The following is a 26,800-nucleotide window of genomic DNA, read 5'->3' on the forward strand; positions in this document are numbered from 1 at the left end:
CTCGTTTATCCGCGACACCTTAAAGGCCGGTCCGTGAAAATATTGTCGGGCATAAACCGTCCGTGGCGCAAAAAAGGTTGGAGACCGCTGATTAAGAGGACCCGAGGGAAGCTCGGAAAGCTAAGCAGAAGTTATTTGGAGAGGAGAGTGACTGCCGTTGGTTGAAAAGAGAGGTAAAAAAACTTCAGTGGTGTTGCACACTATTTTATATTATTTTTTAAAGTCATTGTTAACCCTTTAAAGCCGGTCAGAGCAGCACGCTCCGTGTTGTGTAACTATTTTTAAATCCCTGTAGAACCTGAACCGTGTAAGCTAGCGCAATAATTTGTTTTGCATATGAAACCAGAGGAGTTGTACTTACATCTGATGCCATCAGCTTGTCCTCGGTCACGGTTTCCTTCCACATAAAGCTTTGCAAAAACTGCATAAAAAGCGCTTGCAGGAACAAAAACATAATACTCCAGAAACACGCTTTGCCGATCCATCAGCTGTTCGTAACACTTCCCACAGTGAAATGATGCACCTGCTGTTTTCTTTGCAAATTTGCATCATAGGATTGTTTTTTGTTTTTCCTGCAGTATATAAAAATTGCTGTATCTCCAAAATAAAACTATGAAGACACTCAAAATAAATTTCCTGTTGTTGTAAACTATTTTTTGCAACTTTATTGTATTTAAAGTTTTGAGGGATAAACCTCTTAAATTTCTCCAAGTAGAAATATATGTAAACAAAACAAAAGCGATTTTCAATTTTTTTGTAGTTTATTGCACTTTTTTGCAATTTATGTAATTACTATGGACTTAATGCATACATATTATTAAAATATGGGCTATAACAGTTGTATTGATGTATAGCAACTTGAAATGCTCCCACAAATGGCACTACAGCATGTAAAAAAATAATATAAGCTCTGGTGGACTTGGTTCTATAGTAGGTCTTAAAGGGTTAAATAAATATCGTCAAATAATCGTGATCTCAATTTCAGTGAAAATAATCGTGATTATCATTTTTGCCATAATCGAGCAGCCCTAATGCTGACTCGTTAGTTTTGTATTTGTCTTATATTTTCCAAGTGTGCTCTCACGGCATAACAGTACATAACGATAACATTAATAATATTAACACTGATGATAATATGAAAATAAGCTCGTATCAAAAGTAAGCTGTAGCTGTGCTGGTGAGCAGCAGACAGCCTGGTGTGTACCAGGCGTCTGTGCTTCTTCCTCAGGTTCTCGCTAACTTGCTGTTTGTAAGCTAGCTTTTCCTCACTCAGCTGTGTGTGTGTGTGTGTGTGTGTGTGTCTGTGTCTGTGTGTGTGTCTGTGTCTGTGTGTGTGTGTGTGTGTGTGTGTGTGTGTGTGTGTGTGTGTCTGTGTGTGTGTCTGTGTCTGTGTGTGTGTGTGTCTGTGTGTGTGTGTGTGTGTGTGTGTCTGTGTGGGTGTGTGTGTGTCTGTGTCTGTGTGTGTGTCTGTGTCTGTGTGTGTGTGTGTGTCTGTGTGTGTGTGTGTCTGTGTGTGTGTGTGTGTGTGTGTGTGTGTGTGTCTGTGTCTGTGTGGGTGTCTGTGTCTGTCTGTGTGTGTGTGTGTCTGTGTGTGTGTGTGTGTGTCTGTGTCTGTGTGTGTGTGTGTGTGTGTGTGGCATCAGTGCTCCTAATGCGTCAGTGCCGTGTGACTAAATGGATCAGAGCAAAGCAGTCTGGTGTTTGTAGCTCGGCTGGCTGCCACCCACGGCTGCGGGGCTGCAAAGCGGAGCTGGTCACATTTGTCAGCTTTTCTCACGTCTGCCTATGTTGTGTCTGTGACTGCTGCACCACAGAGCCCCAGACCTCCAGACAGAGCGCCGTAGAGGGAAGCTCAGCAGGTAGATGGAGCAGCGCGTCCAGGGGTCGCACACTTCTCCCGCTCTCTGCGTTCGGCTGCGCAGACGCCGTCTGCGTTTGCTCAGCTGCTCTCTGTAAATCACAGGCAGGGTCTGAAATCAGCTGTTTGTCACAAAGGTACTGCTGTCTGCGTCTGCCGATGGGGACGCAAAGATGGAGCTTTAGCCTCGTAAACGAAGCAGCCTGGCTGCGTCCAAAGAAGAGAATTGGAGGCTGATCTCAAATGAGAGGCACTCTGACAGCTAGCTGCTGTTGATTTATCCATCAAAGGTAACATTTAACAGGACTCGACACGTGGCTGCGGTTCGTTTCAGACCCTGTCTCCAGCCAGCCCTCCCCTCCCTCTTCATCCTCTCTGGTGTGTCATTAACGCCTCTTTCTTTTCATCTTTTTCTTTGTCTGTAACATTGAATCCTCTTTCTTCCTCCATCAATCTTCCATGAACCTTCGTGCTGCTGGAGAATCAATTTTGCATGTTCAGTGTTCAGCGAGCTCCTGGTTTGGAGCCAGACGTGTTACGAGCTGCGCAGCGGCTTCATTCCAAATGTAGGATGTTGGACGGACACTTTTGCTTCAACTTTGTGGGTTTTTGTAGTTTTCCTCAAGCTTGTTATTACTGAGAGAGCACATACTTGTATGTGTGGTGCATGAATCTGGTGTTGCAGGTTGTGGGCTGGTGCTAGTCTCCTTTACGTGTTGAGTGATGATGTCCTTCACAGCCAGCTCTTTGTTTTCTGCAGGAACAAACGGGCCTGCTCGCACTCGAGTCATTGTTCCGTCTGCAGACCTCAAACGCTCACCGTGTCCCCCTCCCCCCTCCAGGTCAGCAGGTGATCGAAGAGCAGCGCCGCCGTCTGGCCGAGCTCAAGCAAAGAGCAGCAGCGGAGGCTCAGTGCCAGTGGGAGGCCCTCCACGGCTCCCAGCCCCACCTCGTAACCTCGTCCTCCCCGTCTCCCTCCTACTCACCCATCATGGCCTACAGCCCCGCGCTGAGCCACACTTCCTTGGGCCCCCCTCCTCTGGTTCACCACTCCATCCTGCACCATCAGCCCCCGTCGGCCGGGGAGCAGCCGTACGACACCCTGAGCCTGGAGAGCTCGGACAGCATGGACACCAGCGTGTCCACCGGGAACAACTCGGCCTGCTCGCCTGACAACATGAGCGGGTATGACGCACACACAGTGGATTATGGGGTTCTATGTTAATGTTTGTGTGTAGCTGATATGAACACACTCTGGGTTTGTTGGCCGTGGCCTGGTTCAGTGTTCAGACGCCAGCTCCTGACACACCAGCTGCACCATCACGTCTGATGTCGTTGGTGAACATGTTTCGGCTGGTTCCTCACATCTGTTCCACTGAACACAGCTGCCTCCAGATCTGTGCGATAATAAAAAGCATTCTTCATGCTTCTGGTTATTTTTTGAAATGAAAGTTATTGTTACAAAAATGTGAGCATATCCACGGCGTGGCTTTGTCAGCAGATGGCCCCGCCCCTCCCTGAGCCTGGTTCTGCTGGAGGTTTCTTCCTGTTAAAAGGGAGTTTTTCCTTCCCACTGTCGCCAAAGTGCTGCTCATAGGGGGTCATGTGATTGTTGGGTTTTCTCTGTATGTGTTATTGTAGGGTCTACTGTACAATATAAAGCACCTTGAGGCGACTGTTGTTGTGATTTGGCGCTGAGTAGATAAAGCTTGATTGAAATGCTAAATTGAGACACACACACACACACACAGTGGGCTGCTAATCTTCAGACTCCCCCTGTGAGTCTTTGTCCACAGTGGGCTAGTTTGCAGGCCATCTTTGAGTGTGGTCGAGCTGCACTGCAACAGTCCTCAGCACAGCGTGCTCACACTGGTTTGCTCACATTATGAAGAGTTTAATGGGATTGAAGCTGTGATGGAGAGGATCGTTCCACTGACGTGATTAATGCTGCAGCGTGACCTCATTAAGCGTTTTCATGTCTTTCTTGGGCTTTAGATGCTTTTATTTTGTATTTGTCGACTTATTGCTGTGAGACTTTGTGTAGTAACTAATGTCGTGTTTGATGGCAGCGTCGGAGGTGTGGACGCCCTGAAGATCGAGGAGATGGAGAAGATGCTGAAGGAGGCGCAGCTGGAGAAAGCCAGACTTATCGAATCGCGGGTAAGAAGCAGCGTCGCAAGTGCTGCAGCGTTAGCTGATTGTCCCGAATCCATACTCGCTGAGCGATGAGTTCTCGCAGCGCCCCCGTCGATAACGCTGAATTGAACTCGCATTTCTTAAAAAAATCAAAAGTTCCTGACAGCAGCGCAGAGCTGCTAATTATTTTATTGGACTTTGCACATCGAATTTCCCAGAGGAACCCACCCGAGGGATTAATAAAGTTCTATCTTATCTTATCTTATCTTACATTTTGTTTTTGTGCCTCGATGAAGCACCTCAGATGATCCCATCCATTATCTTCTGCTCTCACCGAGTCTGACTGCGAGCCCCATCCAATTAGGAAATCTCACACAGAGCAAAACAGTGAGCGCCTTTGTTTCTCACCCTCCAAACGGCTTCCACGCAGTCGTAGTACTGCAGTGTTTGCGTCGATGCATTGTGTGTGTCTGCCGATCATTACGCCTCCAAATATCAGAGTTTTGTGTTTAAAGAATGGAAGCTGCGCGGTGGTCAGCAGCTCCAGGTTGTGGGCAGCTCCCAGCAGGACACCCTGTACATAAATGTATGAAGAGCGAACATGTGCGCTCTGCCAAACCCTTCCACAGATCAAAAAAAATATTTAATGAAAGCGCTGTCCGCTAGGAACGGGAGAGCCTGGCTCGCCGGCAGATGCTCGAGGAGGAGAGGCGGAGGAGGGAGGAGGCCGAGAAGAGGCTGCAGGATGAAACTTTCCACCGGCAGCAGCTGGTGGAGAAGGAAGTCAAGATGAGGGCCAAGAACTTCTCTCAGGTCAGTGAAAGCAGATGTAATCGAGTCCGTGTGGCGGAAACGTGCAAAGTGACTCAACGGGCGGGTGTGGCGGCGCCACGGACGGCTGGCGGCACATAAATATGGCCGTGCTCGTAACAAAACCACCCCACGTGCATTTATGATGTAAACCCTGTGTGGCCATAAATACTGTCCATCGACATGCAACACAAACGTGAACGCGTGCTCCAACATTTAAAGCTTGTTCTTTACCGCCGTGTGCCAACAGCTCGCCAACAGTTGAATCCATGTTAACACAAAATGCTAAAAGTCTGTAAAGACGTGAAAGGTCTCCACAGGTGAGCCTGTGAAAGCACCAGGTTCAGCTTCATGGTCGGAAACATCAGAGTGACCTGCTGATGTTTCCCACTGTGACGGAGCAGCCTTTGCTTTTAAATGTCGTTTTTCATACTGTGTCAGAATAATGGTTGAAGGATCGTGGAGCGCACACGAGTGACCAAACAGGGTTAAGTCCTTTATTCAACATCTGTCCTGCGTGAGCAGCAGCTGGTCTTTGTGGCACAGAGACCAGCTGCAGCCAGGCAAAGAGTGCACGATGAGTAACCTTCTGCATTTTCATAGACATTAAAACATGTGGCATAAACCTGACTTTGAAAATGAAGCGTGTGATTTATGCCTGATGTGGGCGCCTCGTTATCAGGCCGTCCACAGACAGGTGGAGGAGGTTAAGAAGGTTGTTGATCAGACTGTGACTGGCAGCTTGGTGCAGAGACGTTTCTGTCTTACTGTGTTTTTATGTGTTCATGTCTGCATCCTCAGACCTGCAGCAGGTTCTGCGTCTGCATCGTCCGTATCAGTGACTCCTCTGCCCATGTCTGTCCACGCAGGCCCGTCCTATGACTCGCTACCTGCCCATCAGGAAGGAGGAGTTTGATCTGCGCTCGCACATCGAGTCGTCAGGTCACAGCGTGGAGACGTGCTATCACGTCATCCTCACCGAGAAGATGTGCAAGGGCTACCTGGTGAAGATGGGAGGCAAGATCAAGTCGTGGAAGAAACGCTGGTTCGTGTTCGACCGCCTCAAAAGGACGTTCTCCTACTATGTTGGTAAGAGCCGAGGTGTCCGCGTCTGCTGTGTTAGCGTGGCGCTCTTTGTCTGTCTGTCCCAGTTTAACACCTGACAAAGTCAAATGAACAGAAGAAGGGGGCCTCTGCAGCAGCAACCTGTTTTACATCAGTCGGTTTGTGTCTGACAGTATTTTCATGCACCGGCCTTTAAATACAACAGAATAAAACCAAAAAAAGAAGATTTCTGTATGACACACGGGAAAAGACCCAGGGAAACCATAAACTTCACACCTGAGGCTCAACTCGCGGTACCTAACGTGGCCCCGACCCTGAGAGCGCACCTGCCTGTGGAAAAGCGCTCTGTAGGGAAACAAACCCCTGATGTGTCTGGGTTCTTCAGTGTAAGTGCTCTGAAGCTTTCATCACTCAGTCCGAGGGGATGGATGTTTGTGTCCTCAGTGATGCTGAAAGCACAAACCTAACACGGTGACAAAATAACCTCCGCCTGCGTTTCACTCTCAGCTCTTCTGGATGATTTTCATGTTCAGTCACCAGTGGAAACTGAGATGATGTGGAAAGCAGAGCGAAGCAGCAACGCTGTGAGTGAGAGCAGCAACGAGTGAGAGCAGAGCATGCGTCCTCCAGGCTTGGAGCAGATCTGCGTGCACCTTGCAGGCTGGTGTCATTTGAGCGGCGAGCTCGGGGACGCTCGCTGACGGCCTTTGAAGTGCTCAGAAGGTTCCGCTTAAAGCTGCTTAAAGCGTACCTTGTTGAAAGCGAGCCAGGGCGAGGAGGTGTACGGAGATTACTTTGGCAGTAGTTAAAATGCACTCGGCGCCACGCTCTCTGAGGAGCTGATTGAGATGCACCTCTCGCCCTCTTCTCTTGACCTTGAACAGCATTTAACTAGAGGTGACGTGCAGAAGTCACAAGTGACGCTAATTCGCATTAACCAGCCTCCAGCAGCAGCAGCAGCGGGTCGTTGGCTAGTTTAGATGCAGCCTGATGAGATGCAAATGCAGGGCTGTTTGAATGCTAAAGAGGTCGTTAGCAGATAATAGCAGCGCGTTAAAGGCAAAGCGCCGTTCCTCGAAATGAAGCGCGGCGTCTCTACCTACTACTCTTTAAGTTGGCTCGTGGAGTGTTTGTGCCTGGAGGTAGAGAGGGGCTGTTGAGTTCCCCACCGGTTCCTGACTGCAGTTCTGCAGTGGCTGATGAAACAAACTGCAACCATGTACCAGAGTAGCGTAAGAATGCAGTCAAGTGTGAAAATACAATGAGAGCACCACTGGCTTAAAAACAGAGGTGGGGGGGGCACCGTGCTTGTCCTTTTCCATCCATCACTCTAATTGTACTCTGGTCAAAGTTTGATCCCTTTCAGCGTGCCGTGGGTCTTCCCTGTCCTCCGTGCCAGCCTGGGAAAGTGCAAACGTTTGAGTTTCTGACCAAAGCCTCATTTCTGTCCTGCAGACAAACACGAGACCAAGCTGAAGGGAGTGATCTACTTCCAGGCGATAGAGGAGGTTTACTACGATCACCTGCGCAGCGCCACTAAGGTACAAATCTTTAAGTCTCATCCTTCTTTCCTTCACGTCTCCTCCTCCTGTCACACTGAACATAAGCAGCATGTGCATCCTCGCTTTGTGCTCGCCCGCCTGACCTCGGCCGCCGTGTGCGCCGGGGGATGTAGTTCTATTGTGCTGACACCCTCAGTGACAGAGTCGCACCCTAACTAATCCTTCCCTGTGTCTGTCCCAGTGATCCCAGTACAGACCAGTGGAGTGTTTCGAGCGCTTCCTCATTCATATGCTTCACAGAATACATCCAGGCTGTATTTATTAAGAAGTGCTGCCTGTGAGTGTCTGATTCCTCTGTTCACAAACGCCTGACGCAGCCGTAGGTGTCTCTCCGCTCATGTTTCTTGCTGCTCGTCTTGAGCCTCCACATCTTGTCACTTTATTTATCTGCGACATAAAGCCGAGCTGCTGTGTTTGACGGGCTGTCGCAGTACACCACGCTCTGACTGCGGGGCTCTGATCGACTCTGGAACTTTGATTCGACTTGTCACTTCCAATGTGGCGTTACAGAGGGAAACTTTAGAGTCTGCTGCTCTTAGCAGCGGCACAAAGAGCTGATGTTACCATGTCAGAAGGAGAACGTGGGTCTGTTTTAATTAACAGCAATTTATTAGTATTTTAATAGTAAACTAACAGCATACTTCATGTGTTTCTCTTACCCTGCATTATCTTTAGTGTCAGTGTGGAACCAAAGGTGCCTGAAGTGTGTGGAGACTTTTCATCTGACATGGATGTGTTAGCTGATCCATTGGCCCATCTGTCAGTATCTGCATTTATTTTGGCCCACGGGGGAAAGTAGAGACGGGGAAATGTTATGAGTGTTGGTGTTGCCTAGTTTGTCCACCAGAGGGCACTCGGTGTTCCAACTGGGAAGTTACAAAAATCACCAAATTGGCCAAGCCGAGCAGCCGGGCAGGAACGAGTGGATTTTAAATAGCTATACGTAGCAGCTGTTTGGAAACACTGGATTGTTGGTGTGGAGCTGATGTTAGACGGCTCTAATGCTGGCAAACAGTTTTTTTGCCCGTGTAGCATCACAGCCTCGGCCCACAGTCCGAGTGCCTCAACATAATGAGTGTTTCATTTAAGCTGTGCAACTGCAAGCTGCTCTGCAACCCACCTCCACCATGCTGCTCCACCTGCTCGGCTCGGTCCTGCGGGTCTTCTTCCCAGCTCCTAGGAGAGGCTTTTTGGCTACACAGAGCGAGGGATTCTGGCAGCTCAGTCAACGGACAGGCACTCGTTTGGTGTTTAAAAGAAAAAGAGAGCCTACAGCGCGTAACCCAACAGCTGCTGGTTCTGAAGCTCGTACAGGAAATGAGCTCAGCACCAGAGCGAGACACGTGGGTCGAGCTGCACTGCACAGTAGCTGATCGTCAGTGATGGCTCGTGGCAGAGAAACCCCAACAATCAGGCGAGCAGCACGCACTCTGTGACAGTGGGAAGGAAGAGCTTCCCTTTAACAGGAAGAAAACCTGTTAGGGGAGCCATCATGCTCCCGCCTCCTGTGTCCTGGTCTGCTCTTGTCTGTACCAAATTCTGTTCCCTGTCTGTACCCTCAGCATCCGTCCACCTGAGGGTCGTGCTGCGTTTAAATAGCTTTGTTCTGTGTTTGGCGTCTTCTTTTGAGGCAGAAATGAGGTACAAATCCAGTCCAATAAAAACATACAGTGATGTTGCATAAACCTGAATCGGTCGTTGGACCTTACAGAAGAGACCTGAAGGAGCCTTGAGAGCAGCGGTGACTCGCTGCATGCTGATGGTTAGCTCTTTGTTAACTGGACATTTCCCGTCTCTCTTGTTTTTTGTCCCGGTGTCCTCCAGAGCCCCAACCCCTCGCTGACCTTCTGCGTCAAGACCCACGACCGCCTCTATTACGTGGTGGCCCCGTCGGCCGAGGCCATGAGGATCTGGATGGACGTGATCGTCACGGGAGCGGAGGGGTACACGCAGTTCCTGAACTAAGAAGAGCGCTGGGACAAGCCGGCGGCTTTGGCGGGGACGCTCCCATCACAGACTCTTCCTGTTTCCTGTCCTCCGACGGCTCGCCTTCCTGTTTTACTTTTGAATCTAACATCTTTGATTTGACCGTGTACTTGTTTCCACCTCCACTCTATGTGATTCTGTCTGGATTTAAAAAGGGAGGAAACGTGCGCACGCACACACGTCTGTATATAAACCAAATGTAAACCTGTCAAAGACTTTATTACAAAGCCTTTCTATATTGCCAAATGGAGATCTTATAGTTAACTGTTTGTTGAACTTTTGTATTTTTTGTTCCTTTATTTCTTTTTTACTTGTAGAGAAAATTGCCAAATCACACGATGCCAATGTGTTTTCCTTTCATGACTTTGTTAGACAGGAATAGTTCAATCGAATCCTGTAATCATTTTTAGAAATATTTGAAAAAAAATCTCATTTCCAATGTGTAACCTGAGAAATACTGTAACCCCTGAGTGAGCCGGAGCTGGAGAGGACGTTTGTAACGGCGAAACACAGAGGAGCGCGTTTCAGCTTCACACTGAAGACAATGAGCCAATCACACTAAGCCAATCAGCATCCACAGCTACACCCACGGCTCCACCCTGTTCCTATCTCCACACACAGGCTTACCAAAGTAACTGGAAGTGATGTTAGACTTTGAGCCGCTCACGAGTTCACTCTGCAGTTCTCACAGCAGTTTGCCCCGTGGAGGGTTGGGAAGGTGTCAGTATTCAAGTTGCTTGTTGACCAGGCTTTGTGCAGGATTTGGTGCATTTCAGTTAATGTAGTACAATACACAGTACTGTGTATCAAAGCTAGCAAGAGCTGGTGAGAGACTAAAACATGTAGCTAATGCCACAACAGCGTTAGCTTAGCGTGAAGACTGGAAGCCCTGAGAAATGTTAGCCTGGCTATGTGTGTAAAAACCAGTCGTGGTTTTAGTACATCTCATTGGCTGTCCCACTCAGTCTTCATAGTAAACTGGTCATTTCCTTTGCTTTATCTTGTTGGTTCTCTGTGTTTTGTATTTAGCTGAAGCTAGCTAACTTTCTTAGCAAGCTAAAAAAGAGACAAGCTGCTAGCTTAAAAGTCTCGCTTTCTAGCTAGCTCTGTCCCTTTGCTTCCAGTCTTTTTGCTAGTCTGAGCTAACCCTAACCCTCTTAAAGAGGACCCGGCCTTCTGTATCTTCATGTTCATGTACACAGTTACATCTTGTATACATTCAGTCATTATTTCAATCAGTTTTGCGGCGTCATAACAAACTGATCGACTTGTCAATCAGTCATCTGCTCTAGGCACAAGAAGCCCGAGCATAACAGGCGTTACATAAACACTGGACGCTGCCCCGTGGTAGGCTTCCTGACGTTCTGCAATCAATGGTAGTGGGCTTTCAGGGAGGGGAGGGGGTCTCGAGAGACGGATGCTGAAACCGAGGGTGAACCGAGGGGCTCTAAAGTTGCCCAACTGAAGATGAACTGAAAGCAGAGAGAGATGGGTCCTCTTTAAGAAAGCGTTCATAATCCAGACGCTCATCGGTCCTTTGACAGCTTTGAAACTGGACTTTCCCTGAAAGTTTTCCATGTGCTGTTGTAAGCCAGGGGCAACAAGCCTCATCATCAGCTATCCACAGTCTCTACTTTCCTAAATTATTAATTGCGTAATGAAGAAGCGGTCAGTCCATCACATTCACTGGGGGACCTCGAGTCTCAGAGATTGACCGCTACACTGGTCTCACCAAAGCTGCCACGTTCTCAGTGCACTTGTTGAATATGTTGAACAGGAATCTCACTGTGTCTGTATCAAGCTGTCATTTTGCCAACTCTAGGTGCAAACTGCATCTCTTTGTGTGCACAAAGTGGTAAATCTTCTGTTTGCCAAGTAGCCTTTAGCTAACCTGATATGACTGCTGGGAAGCAGCCATCACCACTGCCAGCCTAAGCAACAGCTACCAGATGGCACCAACACAGGACCACACAACACTATGGACTGATGCAATTCAGAACTGTGCCTTGACTATGTTGTTGTTGTTATTGTTGTCGATGCCGTGTCTGTGAGTAGAGCACAGCCTCTCCAGTTATATGAATGCATTGACTTTGTTTCTGAGCTTCACCACGGGGGTGTGGCACCACCCTGAGCGGTGGGGATCAGCTACCACACTATTGGACAAAGTGTTTTATTTTTCTTTCAACCAGTTTAATTCAATATTTATTTCGACGTAGCATCAATTAAGTCATCTGTTCCAAAGTGGAGTGAGAATCCCAACAATCCCAGCGTTTGGTGACTGCAGGGAGGAAGAACTCCCTTTTAACAGGAAGAGGACTTCAGTAGATCCAGGATCAGGGAGCGGCACAGAGAGACTTGATAACAATAAAAAGAATGAAAGCAGCTGTATGCAGATTTAAGGTGGAATTCACCAGTTTAATTAAAAAAATCAAGTGAGTTGCTGTACTGAAGTACAAGTTAGAAGTATTTATACTCCACTGCATTCTCTCATGTTACACTCCAGAAGCTACACGTCGTGGCCTCCGGCTCATTTATGTAGCTCGTTTGTTTTCATTTGAAATCGGCACAGTTCCATTTTTATGGGTCATAACGAGTACAGCTTTTTACACTGCAGTACCGCTGCTTTCAATATTTAGTTGTTTCAAGGCATTTGATTTTGTTGTCCATGCGGACAGACGGCTCTTCTTTCATTACGTACTCATTTCCCCTGCGATGGAGCGATGGGCTGATTCCTTGGTTCCATTATGAACATCTGTCTTAAAACTAAAACCTGCTCAGTCTCTTTCTGTGGCCCGCTGCCTGCACCAGGATGGATAAATCAATCTTGCACCTTCGGCTTTGATGGAGCGCCTTGTGTGGCTCATCTCACCGTGGTCGGTTTGGGATCAGCAGGTTTCCAGTGCTACTTTGATTTGTAGGAGCATGCGGAGCTGGTTTCATGTGTCGGTATAGTGATGATTACTTATAGTTGTGGTGCCTGAGACAGTGATATGTTTACTTATTATAAGACTAGTGAAAAGACCTTAATATACTCTGTCCCTACCACCCACTTGCCTTTTATTTCCCTGCACAGCGAGGACGTGCAAACCAAACTATTCAACACTGGCGAGGCTGTTAAATGCCGTCTGTGGAGAGCAGGAGGTGCACGCATCACTGTCATTCTGTGAAGACGATGCCTGAATGAAAACATGGAAATCAAACAGTATTGTATGGAAAGAAGTACAATTTTTACTTGTATCATTTTAGAAGTTTTATTGTCAGTTACATTTCAGATGGTATGGTAGAGATGTATCAGCGAGTAATCCACCTCACACTCACTAGACTCTAGTGTTCTTCATAAAGTGGTTCCTGTCACACACACACTCATACACACTCTTAGTACTCGGACCATGCTGTTATTGGTACCCTGTATGTCTCGTGTCATTTTCATGTATGGATTGTGTCAGCTCTATTAAACGACTATCACAGATTGGCTGCTTCCTCCACTTCAGCAGGTTCCAGTGTTGAGAGAGACAGACCAGTAACTGCTGTACGGACGCTAACGCTGACTGATTACGGGCTTGTTACACAGCCATCATAATGACAGCTCTAACACTGAGAAAAAACTAAAAATACATGAAATAGAGTCACTCTTAATACACGGCTAAAAAGTTGCTTTTTGTGTATTTTAATGGAAGCAAGGGGAAAAAAAACAACAGTTTGACAGTGAACCTTCCAACTGTCCCAGCATAGGTTTGCAGGAAACCACTTCTACAGCTCATTGATGGTGTCACCTGCAGAGAAAACACAGTTATTTACATGGAAACCAGCCACAAACATTTCCACTCACTTTGTATTCAAATGAAGTGTGTGGATCGTTTCTTCATGGCCACATGAACACTGATCCAGTGTTGGCTTTTATACATTCATATTTGTTCTACAGCCCTCAGATTTACAGACTGTACACTGAAGATGGAAGACAGACTATGATATCCATGGTTTACAGAGAGAGAGCAGATAGAGCTGCAAACACATTATCTGCCAGTATCTGTTGAGTAACTGAGTAATAATAAAATACAGCAGGACCTATTTGTCAGTTAATCTTATTAAACATACTTGATGGTGCTGATGTGGCTGTACTTGAGTGAATTTAATGAGTCATGGTCCAGCACACAGTGCTGTATTTTTAGATTGAAGTTTTGTGTGGCAGAGCAGATCAGCCACTAACCAGAAGGTCAGTGGTTCGATCCCAGACTGGTCCAGTCTGCATGCCAAATATCCGTGGGAAGATACTAACCCATCCGAGTGTGAATGTGTATGAATGTTGGACAGGGAGCACCTTAAGAGCTTAGAAGTGCTTGTGTGAATGAGTTAGTTGTATAGAGCGCTTTGAGTGCTCAGAGTAGAAAAGCGCTAAATAAGAACCAGTCCATTTACATTTACTGAGCTAACATCATACACCTGTCCATCAAAGCAGCCACACCCCTAATTGTTAAACCTCAGTGAAAGTTCAGCCCCCACACAGCTGACAAGATGCGATAAACCAGACACTGTTCTTGTACCAGCTCGCGTCATGTGACGCTGTGTAAATAAACAGACATGCAGTTTTTGGCACATTGCTCATATTTCTCTGGCTGTGAGCACAAAAGCCCAACTTACCTGGCATTAAACCTATTTACAGCCAATCACAAGAAAGCTGAGAGGAAACCTGACGGGGAGAACTGGGAGCTGAACAAAGGCCCAGTAAGATAAATTAGGATTATTTTGAACTGAAAATTATGCAAAGCTACTCTAATAGGGCCAACAAATAGAAATATTAAACTGAAAATGAGCCAAATAGGTCGACCTAAAATGGAAAAGAGCAAGGAAAAATCAATCAATATCTGTATGAGCTCCATCAGCAGCTTCAGTTCTGCTGAAGTTGAATGTGATGCCATTAATCTACTCGTGATCAACCCCCCATCCGATTGGTGCCCCTCCCTGAGCCTGCCTCTGCTGGAGGTTACTTCCTGTTAAAAGGGAGTTTTTCCTTCCCACTGTTGCCAAGTGTTTGGTCAGAGGGATGTAACACGATTGTTGGGATTTGTTTCTCTGTATTATTGTACTACTACTGCTTTGATTTGGCGCTTTGTAAATAAAACTGAACTGAGTCTGTGCGTCAGTCCTGCACAAAACACTGAAGCATGAAAAGACGCAGTGAATGAAGGTGTTACATACTCTCTGCACAGGAGGACGTGTAGTCGGTGACCGCCTCATCACCTGAAATGAGAGCAAAAACATTTCAGCACCGAACAGAACGACGGCAACTCCAAAGAAGCATCTGCACGAGTTTCGGTTCTTACTCGTCTGGTAGTAATCGTAGACTTTAACCACAGCTGGTTTCAGGTTCCTGACAGGCTGATCCTCTTCGAGTGTCACACTGTAGATCTGCATGTCATCCTTCCTCAGCTGCAGACAACATTCACAGCCGCTGTCATGTCTCATGTTCCTTACAGCAAACCAAAGACTTTCCACAAAAGTTCAAACTGAAACCCTTGAAGTAATCATGATAATTAGGACTCAGTGGCTAAAATGATTTTGGTAATAATGATGTTAGAAATGTAGAGACGGCTGAAAGACCTGCGTAGGTTTAGTTTTTCTCTACCTACTGATGACATCGGCTGACTGCGTCCTGAACTCAGAGGTCACAGTACGGCGTGCTGGGCATCACGTCAAAATACAACCAGCTCCTGCTTATGAGCACCATTTCACCAGCGTGTCACACACACTGTTACGCAGCACTTTGTCTTGTGATTGCTTTTCTTGTGCTTTGATTTGGCACATGATGAGGGAGACATGTCAATTAAAAGGTGGGCGGGCCCTAAAGCTGTGACGCGAGTATAAATGACACAAATGAACATCGTGTTGTATCAATAAGATTCAAACCAAGTGCAGGAAGCCATGAACCAGCAAAGTGTTAAAGAAGCAGCACGGCCATGTTTTTTTATACAAACTTCTTTACGCAACCGGGGGAGTCGCCCCCTGCTGGTCATTAGAGAGAATGATGCTTTGAGGTCATCCAGCTTTTATACAAACAGAGCGGCCGTGCTTCCTACCCCGTCTAAGTAGATGTTGATGAATCCTTCTTCCACGTCCACGCGCTTCACTGAGCGGTCCTTCTGCAGCTAACACAGCATATCACAACAGTTAGTCTGTAGGACAAACACCATGTGGCAGGACTGGCAGCGCCTGCGGCGGGCCAACTGACCAGTGTGAGGGAGCTCTTATCCAGGACGTATCCAGACAGGAGCTTGATGTTGACGATGACCATGTTGGTCTCCTCTCTCCTCCCCTGGTACCTGCAAAAAGTCACACAGTGCTGTGATCCTCATGTGCTCTCAGGTTGTCTCGGGGTTTAGATAATTATACCCAAGACACACATGCAGAGTACCTGACATGCACGAAAAGGATGAGCTGCGGCCTGCTGATGTTACACTTGGCCATGGTGTTAGCAGAGACGTTGAAGGCAGAGAAGTCTGCAGGAGGGGGGATGTTGTAAAACATGGAGATCTGCAGAGACACAGCAAAGTCAGGCTGTGGCGAGCGGCACGGCAGCACTAGCAGATCAGACGCTTCACGTCACGCATTAACACACTGCAAAGGAAGCTTTTACCAATCAGACGTCTTTAAATCTCGCTGGTAGTCTGACGGCGGCCCTCCTCCACCTGAGCCTGGATGTTTACCTTCATCCCAGTCTCCATCTGCTGCACCAGCCGCAGGTGGAGGCTTCAGTGGCGTTTCTTGCCTTTACTAAGGACCGTGGCTGTCGCGTCATCAACAACTAGTCGCTAAAATACTTTTAGAACAATAAATATTGTTCTTCCCATCTACCGATCACCTCACTGTGTTTTCTCCAATTTGAGCTCAGTGGACATGTACCAGTTCATACTGGGCTCCTCCTGCTTTACGTTTGGGAACACTGAACATGTACAAGTACATTGTTCAGGTGCAACACACACTAACAAAGGCCTGCTTTCACACATACTCCAGAGCTGTAGGTTATCTTATGTACTGTTGTAACCAGGAAAGTTTCAGAGACTTTGTCCACACTACAACACTCAGAAGGAACGCTTGGAGTCATTCGTCTGCCGTCATACCAGGTCATGCCAGGTCATGCCAGGTCATGCCAGGTCATGCCAGCACCATGAACAGTGTGTTTAGCTGGAAGCTGTCACAATGGTTCCAGCTGCTTGTCTCTGTTTAAAAAACTAAATACTTCTGTACTTGGTGTGCTGCACACGTATCTGTGTGGTACCTGTGTCAGTACGCAGTTCTGTCCCTCGGCTCTGATCGTGTACTCTCCTGGGACCTCGCTCAGCTTCTTCTCCTGGTACAGCAGCCTGTTGTCCTGATTCACGGTGAACTCTTTGTTCAAGCCTCCTAAAGAGGTCAGTGTCACTGTAGTGCCCACCTCTGAACTGTAGGTGGCAGCACCATACTTCGCCAACGCTTGAAGGGCCACTACTGTGTCCTGGGGGCCACAGACGGATTAGAAATGTTGTTAGCACAGGTTCAGAGTTCACCCTCCTTTAAGGTTAAACGTGGTCTAACTGACCTGTGTGGAAGAGAAACCGCCAAAGGGGTTCTGCTGCTGAGTGAGCCAGCGCACAATGGCAGAAGAGTACTCCAAGTCAAAGCCTGGCATGGAGGGACCGGACAGCAGAGCCAGCAGCACGTAGGAGGTCATCTCCACCTCCAGAGAGTCCAGGCCTTTCCCAGAAGCCCCTGCTCTCTTCCAGTGACGGGTGCCTCCTGCCAGCCAGGACAAATAAAGGACCAAATAAAGGACACGTCTGCAGATATCCCAGTGTACGCACGCCATCTGTCACACGGCTCACACACACAAACAGACAACCACATTGGCACTCATCACCAATGAACCTAACCCCACGGTGCATTCGTTTTGGATCGGACATTTGTAAAGTCTGATTAGATGTGACAATGAACCAAAGAGGAACCTGTTAGGGTGAAGCTGGTTTCTGCAAGTTCCTGCTCCTATTTAAGACTTTCACGATTATGCAGATGACACCTAAATGTATCTACAAAAGCTCAGTCACACTATGTCTCAAGAAACACAGCCTTTCCTTTCTAATACAAGGTTGGAGGTGTTAGTATTTTCTAGGGCTGCCACGACTTATGACGATTACGTCGACTATCAAAATCGTCGACGACTGATTTAATAGTCGACGTGTCGTTTGAAGCTTTGTAAGATCCCAAAAGACGCAGGAATAATAGCAGGATTTGAGAGTGTAATAACGGACCGAAACAGAAGATGGCAGCACTGCATGTACAAGGATGCCAGCTGCCGTTAAACACCACAGAAGAAGAAGCAGCTGTGTCCCAGAATTCATAGCGCGGCCCAGCTCAGTTTCCAACAATGGCGGCAGCTAGTTAGTTTTAATATTACTCTTATTATTCTTTCTGGGTCACAAAATAAACGTTTAACATATTTTCAGGTGAGAATGTAGCTGTGTAAACCTCAAATATCGGCTCAGTTTATCAAGACACCACATATTTTCAAAAGCGCTCCGACGTTTTCGGAGACGTCTGTTACCCACTAGCTCGATAGCTAGCCGGGGGCTAGGTCACTAGAGCCGTGAGAACACCGGACTCCCGGCTAATCGTTTTCAAACCCACCGCCGTCTTTCGCTAGTCAGGTTAAACATATATATAAGTCACTTAGATAACTTAAAAATGTTGTTGTTTGGCTTTTTTCAGTATTTTATTTGTTCCTGAGTAAATCTGTTTGGCTGAGATTAAAGTTTTTACACAGCTGAATAAACATCAAGCAGACAGCTGATTATCAGAAGTGTGAGATGCTCCAGAATTTACTCCGGTGTCCTGTTATATTTTAGATAGCAAGGAGTTTATTAAACTTCACCGAAACAATCTGCAGATTTCATTAAACTTTAATAAACTATCATCTTGTCTTTATTTTTAGTTAGCACAGACCTTAAACACTTAAAGCTGTAAGCTAATGATAGTTATATAAGAGCAGATGCTGCTGGTGCAATAAGCTGTACGCTGTACGTCCAATGGATGATGATCTGACTAGTCGACTAATCGCAAAAATAATCGGTGACCAGTCGACTATCAACATAATCGTTTGTGGCAGCTCTAGTATTTTCTAACTGCAGACTAACCCAAGGTAGCTTGTTTCGACTGAGAGGCTAATTCCTACTGTCTGTCTCAACAAGCCTGTCTTCAGATGCTCACAACAGTTATTGCAGCACTGTGAGAGCACGCACAGCACACGACACAAACACTTCTATCAGGCAAACAATTATACGATGCCCTGCTCAATTTTTAAGCTTTCACACTTACAAAGAAATAACACCATAAAAATGGAGACAGTTCATTTTAATTCAGAGTCAGAATATCAACCACAAATCCAGAAAAAGACCAAAGAGCTGTTAAAGTACTTCAAGGACAGACCTGCACAAAGCTGTACGAGCTACCAGACCATCAGCCACGGTCAACTGGTGCGATTATTCAGAAATATACAAAATGTAAAACGACCATCAATCACCCTCAGTCTGGAGCTCCATCTGGCCTCATGGAGCGAGGATGAGGAAGGAGGGTTTTCAATGATCTGAAGGCAGTTAGGACCACAGGTCAGCAGTGGTAGAACCATGTCATGGTGACATGAAATCTTGCAGAGCCTGACTTAAGTTTGCCAATGAACATCTAAATAATTCAGGCCTGGGAGAAGATGCTATAAGGCCACAGCATGGCTTCATCACACTGAGGGACCGACTCCTTCCTTTAGCCAGAACACTGAAGACGGGTTGTGGACGAGTCTTGCAGCACGTCAGTGACCCAAAACATGTCACCAAGGTAACAAAGGAGAGGCTAAAGATGGAGCCAGTGTCCAGATCTCAGTCCTGTAGAAAATCTGTGGAGGGAGATGAAGCTGAGCAAACAGCAGCCGAGACACCTGAAGGATTCCTGTAAAGAGGAGTGGACTACGATCCGTCCTGAGATGTGTGCAAACCCCATGACGTCTTACCACCGTGCTCGCCAACAAGGCTTTCTCCACCGAGCACGAAGTCATGTTTTACTTGTGGATCCAATACTTATTTCCCTCCATAACAGCAATTTAATTTATAACTTGTAAGTAATGTGTTTTTCTGGATATTTGGTTGACATTCTTTCTCTCTCCATTAAAATTAAACCATCAGACAGACATTTAAAAATGAAAGACTTCTTTGTAAGCGAGGATCAAACAATGATTTCCAAGTTTTTGACTTAACTGAAGTCGAGGGAGATGACGATGACGCTGCGTTCTCTCTTTGTTTCAGCCAAAAAGATCCATTTACTGAGTTAAGGAAGCAAAGACTCGTTCTTCCTCAGAGGGAGGAAGTTTATTGCATCATAGAGTTGGATCAGTGTCAGCCTCACCGTGTGTGTTCGATTTCTCATGAAGAAGGGTGATGAGTTTGCTCCTCATCTCCTCGTCTCCAGCCAGAGTGAAGGTGTAGGACAGCAGGGCAGTGGTGTACAGGTTATCGAGCTGGCCAGCCGCTGCAGCCTTCAGACAGGTCAGGCTGTTGTGTACCACGGGATCCTGTCACACGGCAGACATGAGCACACGTATGGGACAGACTGCAGGAAGTGCTCAGAGTAAAATCACGCGTGTTATTCAGGACCGCTGTCGTGTAGCTTTCATTCATTTGCTAGCTCTGCTCTTCCACACAGCGTACGGCACAGAGAGCAGATGTGACAGAAACAGGATGAAGAGGAGGCGACTTTTGTTGTGATTTGGCGCTATATAAATAAAATTGAATTGAATTAAAACTGGGCTGCAAAGCAGCTTGCAGACAATCAGGAACTGTAGGGCAGATACAGCAGCTTAAAAAGTGTAATTTGAGGTTTAATCTGTATACAAGATAAACCATCTCATGATGTAGAACGGTATGACAGTGGCTGAATGTGACACTGAGACACTAACGCTAGCATCTACACCTAAAGCTACGATGGTCGACAGAAATGCACACGACCAGTTTCACCTGATTAGTATTGCTGAGAAACCGTCGTGTTACAGCAACTGTTTTAAATCGGTAAATGTCCTGATTTTCAAAAGTGAAGTGAGACTTACTGTAACATTGGCGTCAAGCTCCAGCATGGCAGCAGTGATGTAGGCAGTCAGGGACACGTCGTCACTCACTCCTCCCTGTGGAAACATGACAACACCGTATGCTCACAAAACAACCACAGAGCATTCTTTTGTAATGTGTCTCTATCACCACACTGTTTAATGTGATCATCCACAGAAATGTGACGGAGAAAACAAAAATGAGGCTCCTTTAAACGGTGTGATGCTCCACGAGGCAGCGCATGCATGTCCAGTGACACGAGAGCTCGAACACTCAGCAGGGTCTGTGTAACCTGCTGTTACAGTCACAGGATTCAACTTTTGGTTTTCCACCAGTGCCAAACGCCCAGACTGGAACTGTGTTTTCTAACGTTGTTACTGCTGTGCAGAAGACACTGAAATGTGTCTGCTGTGCACCAAAAATCAGAGGCAGACCAAAGCTAGGCTCCTGAAACATGCAGCTGATGAGGCCTGTGGTGCTTTAGGAGAAGCTGGAAAGTCATTGGATAGTTTAGGATATTTCCTGTGCGTGTGTGTGCGCGTGTAGCCTGCAGGCTATAGGCCATCTCCTCTGAAACTTCTATGTAAATCACTTCTAATACAGAGTTCATTTTGTGCTTTTATCTTGCAGGAGAGATTTATCCAAAGCTGAACACTTAAAGCACCAACAGCTGCTGATAAGAAAGCTCCATTTAAAGAGAGTGATTGTTACCTTCATGCCATTGTGAAAGAGCTTTCCAACTGATCTGATGCAGCCATCAGGCCGCTGGTGTTTAGACAGCCACCTCCAGGCTTCTGTAATGTGCTCGGGCTGCACGTAGATGTACGGCCGTGCACCACCAAAGGACTTCATCACGAAGGAGGTCAGCCTAGAAAGACACGCACACTTTAGAAAACCAATCTAATCGTCGATTCGTATTAGTAACCCCAACACGACCCCAGTTCCAGGACAATTACATAACAGCTTCACAGGACTCACAGCCCCGTCTGCAGCAATCATCCCTCTGAGCTCATTGGTGATACAGCAGAATTCATCGTGTATACGAGTGCTGTATTTTCAGGAGCCCAAAAGGCTAACTGTTTAATTACTCTGACCACTAGACCACGATGAAAGTCCATCAAGCTGAAAACGCTGAGATATACATTTCTGACTTTCAGTGTCAAACAGTTACCAACACCACAGGGAGGCCACGGGAGCTGTGTTGCTGTCAGATTAACACTCGCTCTCCACTCCTTTAGCTGCTACAGATCCTCAGAAACATACCCAGCTCTTTAACCATTTCATGCTCTAGCTGCCAACACAGACTGCATATAAAGATGTTTGGAGCTCCCTGGTCCTAAGACAGTCACTTAAAACCTACATCTGTTGTTAAAGTACACAATGCATCCCAGGGCTCTAGAGTGCGACCAATTTGGTCGCAAATACGACCAAATTTTTCAGTGGTGCGACTAAAAAAAAATAAATTTGGTTGCACCTGTGCGACCAACTGTTCGGGTAGCAAAAAACAAACAAAAAAACCCCCCTGCAACCTTCCCTGTGGTCAACAACAGACACACTAAACCAATCAGAGATAGTCAGGGGCGGGACCTCTCTGATTGGCCGTAGTCCAGTTGAAAGTGCAGGTGGAAGTGGGAGGTGAGTAGCTTGAATAAAGCGATATCGATTCATTAAATCCTGAATCGACTTTTAAATATTACTGTGTTTTGCCAGAAACGCCAGATTCTCAGATTAAAGCTCACAAAACCATTTCAACAACAACCAAACAGCAGATGAGAGCAGGTACACGGTGTTAAATTGTAATATTATTTTATGCCATGTTATACCCCTAGTTAAAGATTGCGAATTATTATGTAGTTTTAGTTTGCATTATTCTCCTGAATTAGAAGAAGCGGATAACTATTGCATTCGTTCAACTGATTCATCGCCTTATTTGTCTGATTAGAAGAGAACAGAACATGCTGGAGTTTTCTGCCCCATCTCAGCAGGAGCAGACAAACGGGGAGCCAAGGTCGTAGCTTAGGCGCCGTGTGAGAGAAAGCATGTGAATGTTTAGGCTTTTATGATAAGGTGGGGGCACCAGAGGCTATAAGAGTTTGATTAATGCTCCACCATTTTGAGATCTGAGGCTGTCTGCATACAGTGTCCATCTCCCACGCGTGTGACTATTAAAATCATCGTTTGACTTAACCCGGCCGGACCAGTGTTGTTATTGTGGTTTTTTCTCTTGTCTCCATCCCCAATATTTGAACTCGTAACAACGGATTCCACACAAAGACGTAAACACAGACCCGACGCATCAGAATCAGCTTTGTCTTTCTCGGCTTTCTCGCCCGACGGCCCGCAGACGGACACGCTGTCGGAGCTCAGCGATCCTGATGCGTCCGGTCCGCGCTGTGATTACGTCTTTTTGCGCTGATTCTGAGCTGCAGGTTTTGTCTCTCCAGCCAAAATTCACCGAGCCAGCAGCAAAAGAAGCAGAGAGACAATTAAAGCAAGGCATGCTTTATAGGGCACACCTTGTGCAGTCCAGTCAGAACGTGTGTGCATGTATGACAGACATACTGGTGGCCCCCAGTGCTACCTGTCAGCCTCCCAGTTTGATACAGCCATGGTATGAATCGCTGCATTCCCAAGAACTTCAGGAACTTTACCTCTGACCTTGATGTCGAGGTCACTGGGATTCAAACTTGTCTAAGATTGGTAGTACGTCTGTAGCAGGGGTGACAACAATACCCTATCAGTGTTTTACGGCTGAAAATAAAATGGTAGGACCGGCCGCAGAGAGAACGCAAAGGTCAAGACTTTGCCAACTGTTGGGCGTCTCTGTGGTGGCTACGTCCATTTCACAGCAGGACACATCCCACACATGAGTCATTTGGTCATGTTCCTGTATACAGATGTGCTGGTCTCAACATGTCTGCAGGTGGCTACAGCAGGTTTATCAGAGTGTTTATAGTGAAGCTTTCTGCTCTGTGTGACAGCAGAGCTGATGAGACGAGTCTGAAAGCCACAGAACCAAAAACAAAAAGAAACCAGGAGGTAAGAGGCTTAAAAGCTGTCACACTGAGGGAGGTGCAGGATGCGGTGATAATTCTGTGTGACTTTGTCTCCATAGGAAACTCCTTTCACATGGTGCTGTTTGTTCATATAAACATGTGGAGGACTGCAGCGTCGACGCTTGGGTGAAGGTTTTACATCAACGCATTCACAGAAACCGTTGTTATTTTAAGTGATTTGGACAATTTTCATCCAGTTTTCTTCTGAAATTCTAATGTAACTGAACACTTGAGAGGCCTAGTTTCTCAAAAACACACCCACACACACACACCAAGTGCCAAACTGCCCAGCACCCTTTCAAAACAGCAGTAGATTTGTTAAATCCCCTGAGGCACTGTGCTTTAAGCCCATTAAATGAAAATATTAATATTTTCTGGCAGGTTCCTCATAAAGTAAATTATTAGGACGCTTGCTGGTGCCAAACACCAGAGAGGACATGCAGCGCGCGTGTGTGTGCGTGCACACGTCTACCTCCCACTGCGTGTGCTTTGTGTTCTCGTCACATCAAGTGTTCGAATTGAGCTGAAAATATTCAGTTCAACAGCAAAGCTCTGGATAAATGTTTGAATGCTTCTATAAGTGCTGATGCAACCGCAGCACCAATGTCTTCTTCGTTATGTCAGTATTTATAGGTCATCACAATGTTGTTGCCGTGCAGATGCAAAGTAAACACAGTTGAGACAGAGGCTGAGATTAGAACTGTTTACAAAATATTTACACAACAGTTTTACTTCAGTTTGTTATGTCTTGATGCTCAATCATCCAGGTAAGTAAATCAATGTGCTGTTTATAAGACTGAAGCCTGCAGTCAGCTGAGACTGAAGAAGTCACCTGATGATGACGAAACGTTTCTCCCACAAAACGCTTCGTCCAGATGAACTGAATCACCGTTTGGAGATTCAGTTTGGAGAGTTTATATATAAATTAAATAATACAAATAAAGCGTTTGGTGCTTTGAAAAGGAGGCTGAAAGGACTCCGTGAACATGTGTGCGTCGTTGCTGCGTGTGTTCACCAAACTTTGGACAAATGATGGATATCAGCTCATCCAAACACGAGCGAGCGACTGACGTCATCGATCACAGGAAACCAGAAAACAAAGAGAACAATTATGATTAGATAAAAATAAACTAACTATCGTGCACATCTGTGATCATGTTTTGTAGAAGAGCCTTTTGGCTTGCTCTCATTGGTTCCAGCATTAGGACTGAGTTTTAAGGTTAAATGGTTATGATGAGGCAGTTTGCTCCGTGTCCTCACAAAGGCAGCGAAACAAACACCAGACAGCCCACGACGAGCGCTGCGAAGATTAGTCTACACGATCGATGACATCGACTGTAAACTATAAGACTCACTGACATCAGAATTTTGTCACATACTGAGAGAGTTTATATGCAAGTTCAATAAGAAAGACCTTTGGTCTGACATCTCCCAGGTGCTGCCGGCTAAATCTCAGCTTTCTCACTCCCACTTTCCCGCACTGACAAGCTGTTTGTGTCATTACTGGTCTCGTCCAATCACCTTTTCCAGGACAATCAGCATTAATGCCGCTTACTTTAAATCTCTCTCATTCTACATCCTTCTCCTTTGCAGATGCCTTTGTCCAATCTCGTCCACGTCTTGTCACGTTCATGTCGTTGCTTGCTTTCAATTATTTCGATTGTCCGCAGCATAATCTGATTCCGTCATCCTCGCCGTCCTGGAAATACTCGTATAAAAGCAGAATTCACTGATCCCACATTACGCCCGGCTTCTACCAACCAGCAGTTCTCGCTTCACCAATGCCAAATGAGCTCTAGCCTCAGCACTGCGCAATTAGACAATTTCCAGAGCTTGTTTCCGTTTTCACATCTGCAAAACTCAACTCCAACTCCCGTTGGCAAGTTTGGGTGAGAGCTTCAGCAACGGCACCCAAATTCCTCCTTCCCTGGCCTTCTATGTGTATTTAATGTGTGCACAAGAAACAAAATATCGGCAAGGTAATAATCCGATTTCAACTGTCTCTTGGTGCCATTCCCTTTGGCTTACCCTGAACACACAGCCATGATTCATCTCTTTTCTAATGCTACATAGCAGTCATCTAATTTTTGCTGGAATTTTCTCCACTTAACACCAAATCCAGGCTCCATATGCTTCTGATCTGTTCATACTAGGACTGGGCGATATATCGAGTTTTTAAATATATCGATATATTTTTATACGAGATAAGAGATGTGACAATATTGTTTATATCGATATAGTCTACTATACTTGTGGAACCACAAGTTTGCCTCTCTTTCGTCCACTTTTGTCTCTACGCTGCGTTACTCTGTCTCGCCTCTCCTTCACTGAACACAACTCCCCCTCCCCCATCGCTTCACCTGCAGGCAACGACAGGACGGACACGGCAGCTATCAAAGAGGAGCTGCTCGGTAGAGATTACTATTTTAGTGCTGCAGCGTTACTCTCGTTAAAATGACGTTAATGGCATAACTGTATTAACGCGACAAATCTCCGTTAATGAGTTACCGCGGATCGCCCCATGCGTGGGGCTGCACGGCGTCAATGCGTTAGCGTTGCGGTTAGCATTAGCAGTTACCTCGTTAACATGTTGATGCCATGCAGCTAGCATTACTTGCATTTTCACCATTTACAACAGCAAAATGAAGAGTGTGTGAAACTGTGTGCTGCATCCCAGACTGCGAAGTCTCCAGCCTCCTGCCTCGAAACAAACTACCTTACAAAACTCGTATACCATATTTTTCGGACTATAACCTTGCACTAAAATCCTTTCATTTTCTCAAAAATCGACTGTGTGCCTTATCTATGAGTTCTGGTTGTGTTTACTGACCGTGAACCGATTTTATGTGGTACACGGCGCTCAGCAATCTGTCAAAAATGCTTTGGTAAGCTACGAAGCTGCACCGCTTGATGGATTGTCGGAGCATTACGGCTACCGTAGTCAGGAGCCCTGCAGAGTAATGCATACTATGCTTCAACGTAATATTACCGTACTGTGTGTGTATAAGGACCACAACTTAGACATTCACATTACTCACACTCTCATTACACATACATATAGGATCTTGGGGGTGGGCACGATACACGGAATCCAAAGTACCATCAGGGTGTACACCCCACCCCTGGCGTCGTTGCCCACCTCTCAAGGTTAAATACACGTAGACATTGAGGGCCAGCAGGAGGGGCTATGCGCTTACCTGCTGCTCTCTGGCA

The 26,800-nt window shown here is 46.4% G+C and overlaps 2 protein-coding genes across 2 annotated transcripts in view; one reads left to right on the forward strand and one right to left on the reverse strand.

The window, feature by feature from the left end:
- Nucleotides 1-13,389, forward strand: part of phldb1b (pleckstrin homology-like domain, family B, member 1b) — a 102,390-nt gene extending 89,001 nt beyond the window's left edge. The window contains 6 exon segments of the mRNA XM_085371597.1: nucleotides 2,701-3,043; nucleotides 3,928-4,018; nucleotides 4,661-4,807; nucleotides 5,674-5,893; nucleotides 7,325-7,410; nucleotides 9,256-13,389. Coding sequence (XP_085227723.1) covers nucleotides 2,701-3,043; nucleotides 3,928-4,018; nucleotides 4,661-4,807; nucleotides 5,674-5,893; nucleotides 7,325-7,410; nucleotides 9,256-9,396 — 1,028 coding nt within the window. The 3' untranslated portion in view covers nucleotides 9,397-13,389.
- Nucleotides 12,634-26,800, reverse strand: part of a2m1 (alpha-2-macroglobulin 1) — a 63,099-nt gene continuing 48,932 nt past the window's right edge. The window contains exons 26-36 of the mRNA XM_085371596.1: nucleotides 21,243-21,399; nucleotides 20,534-20,608; nucleotides 19,837-20,002; nucleotides 16,991-17,187; nucleotides 16,691-16,906; nucleotides 15,827-15,945; nucleotides 15,644-15,734; nucleotides 15,492-15,560; nucleotides 14,739-14,844; nucleotides 14,614-14,655; nucleotides 12,634-13,190 (exon numbers count right to left, since the gene is read on the reverse strand). Of these exons, the coding sequence (XP_085227722.1) occupies nucleotides 13,168-13,190; nucleotides 14,614-14,655; nucleotides 14,739-14,844; nucleotides 15,492-15,560; nucleotides 15,644-15,734; nucleotides 15,827-15,945; nucleotides 16,691-16,906; nucleotides 16,991-17,187; nucleotides 19,837-20,002; nucleotides 20,534-20,608; nucleotides 21,243-21,399 (1,261 nt within the window). The 3' untranslated portion in view covers nucleotides 12,634-13,167. The remainder of the gene's footprint in view (nucleotides 13,191-14,613; nucleotides 14,656-14,738; nucleotides 14,845-15,491; nucleotides 15,561-15,643; nucleotides 15,735-15,826; nucleotides 15,946-16,690; nucleotides 16,907-16,990; nucleotides 17,188-19,836; nucleotides 20,003-20,533; nucleotides 20,609-21,242; nucleotides 21,400-26,800) is intronic.

The sequence above is a fragment of the Diplotaxodon limnothrissa genome, linkage group LG14, assembly GCF_057381915.1.
Source record: "Diplotaxodon limnothrissa isolate DT_005_m linkage group LG14, D_limnothrissa_male_GT1.1, whole genome shotgun sequence".
NCBI classification, from domain to species: Eukaryota; Metazoa; Chordata; class Actinopteri; order Cichliformes; family Cichlidae; genus Diplotaxodon; species Diplotaxodon limnothrissa.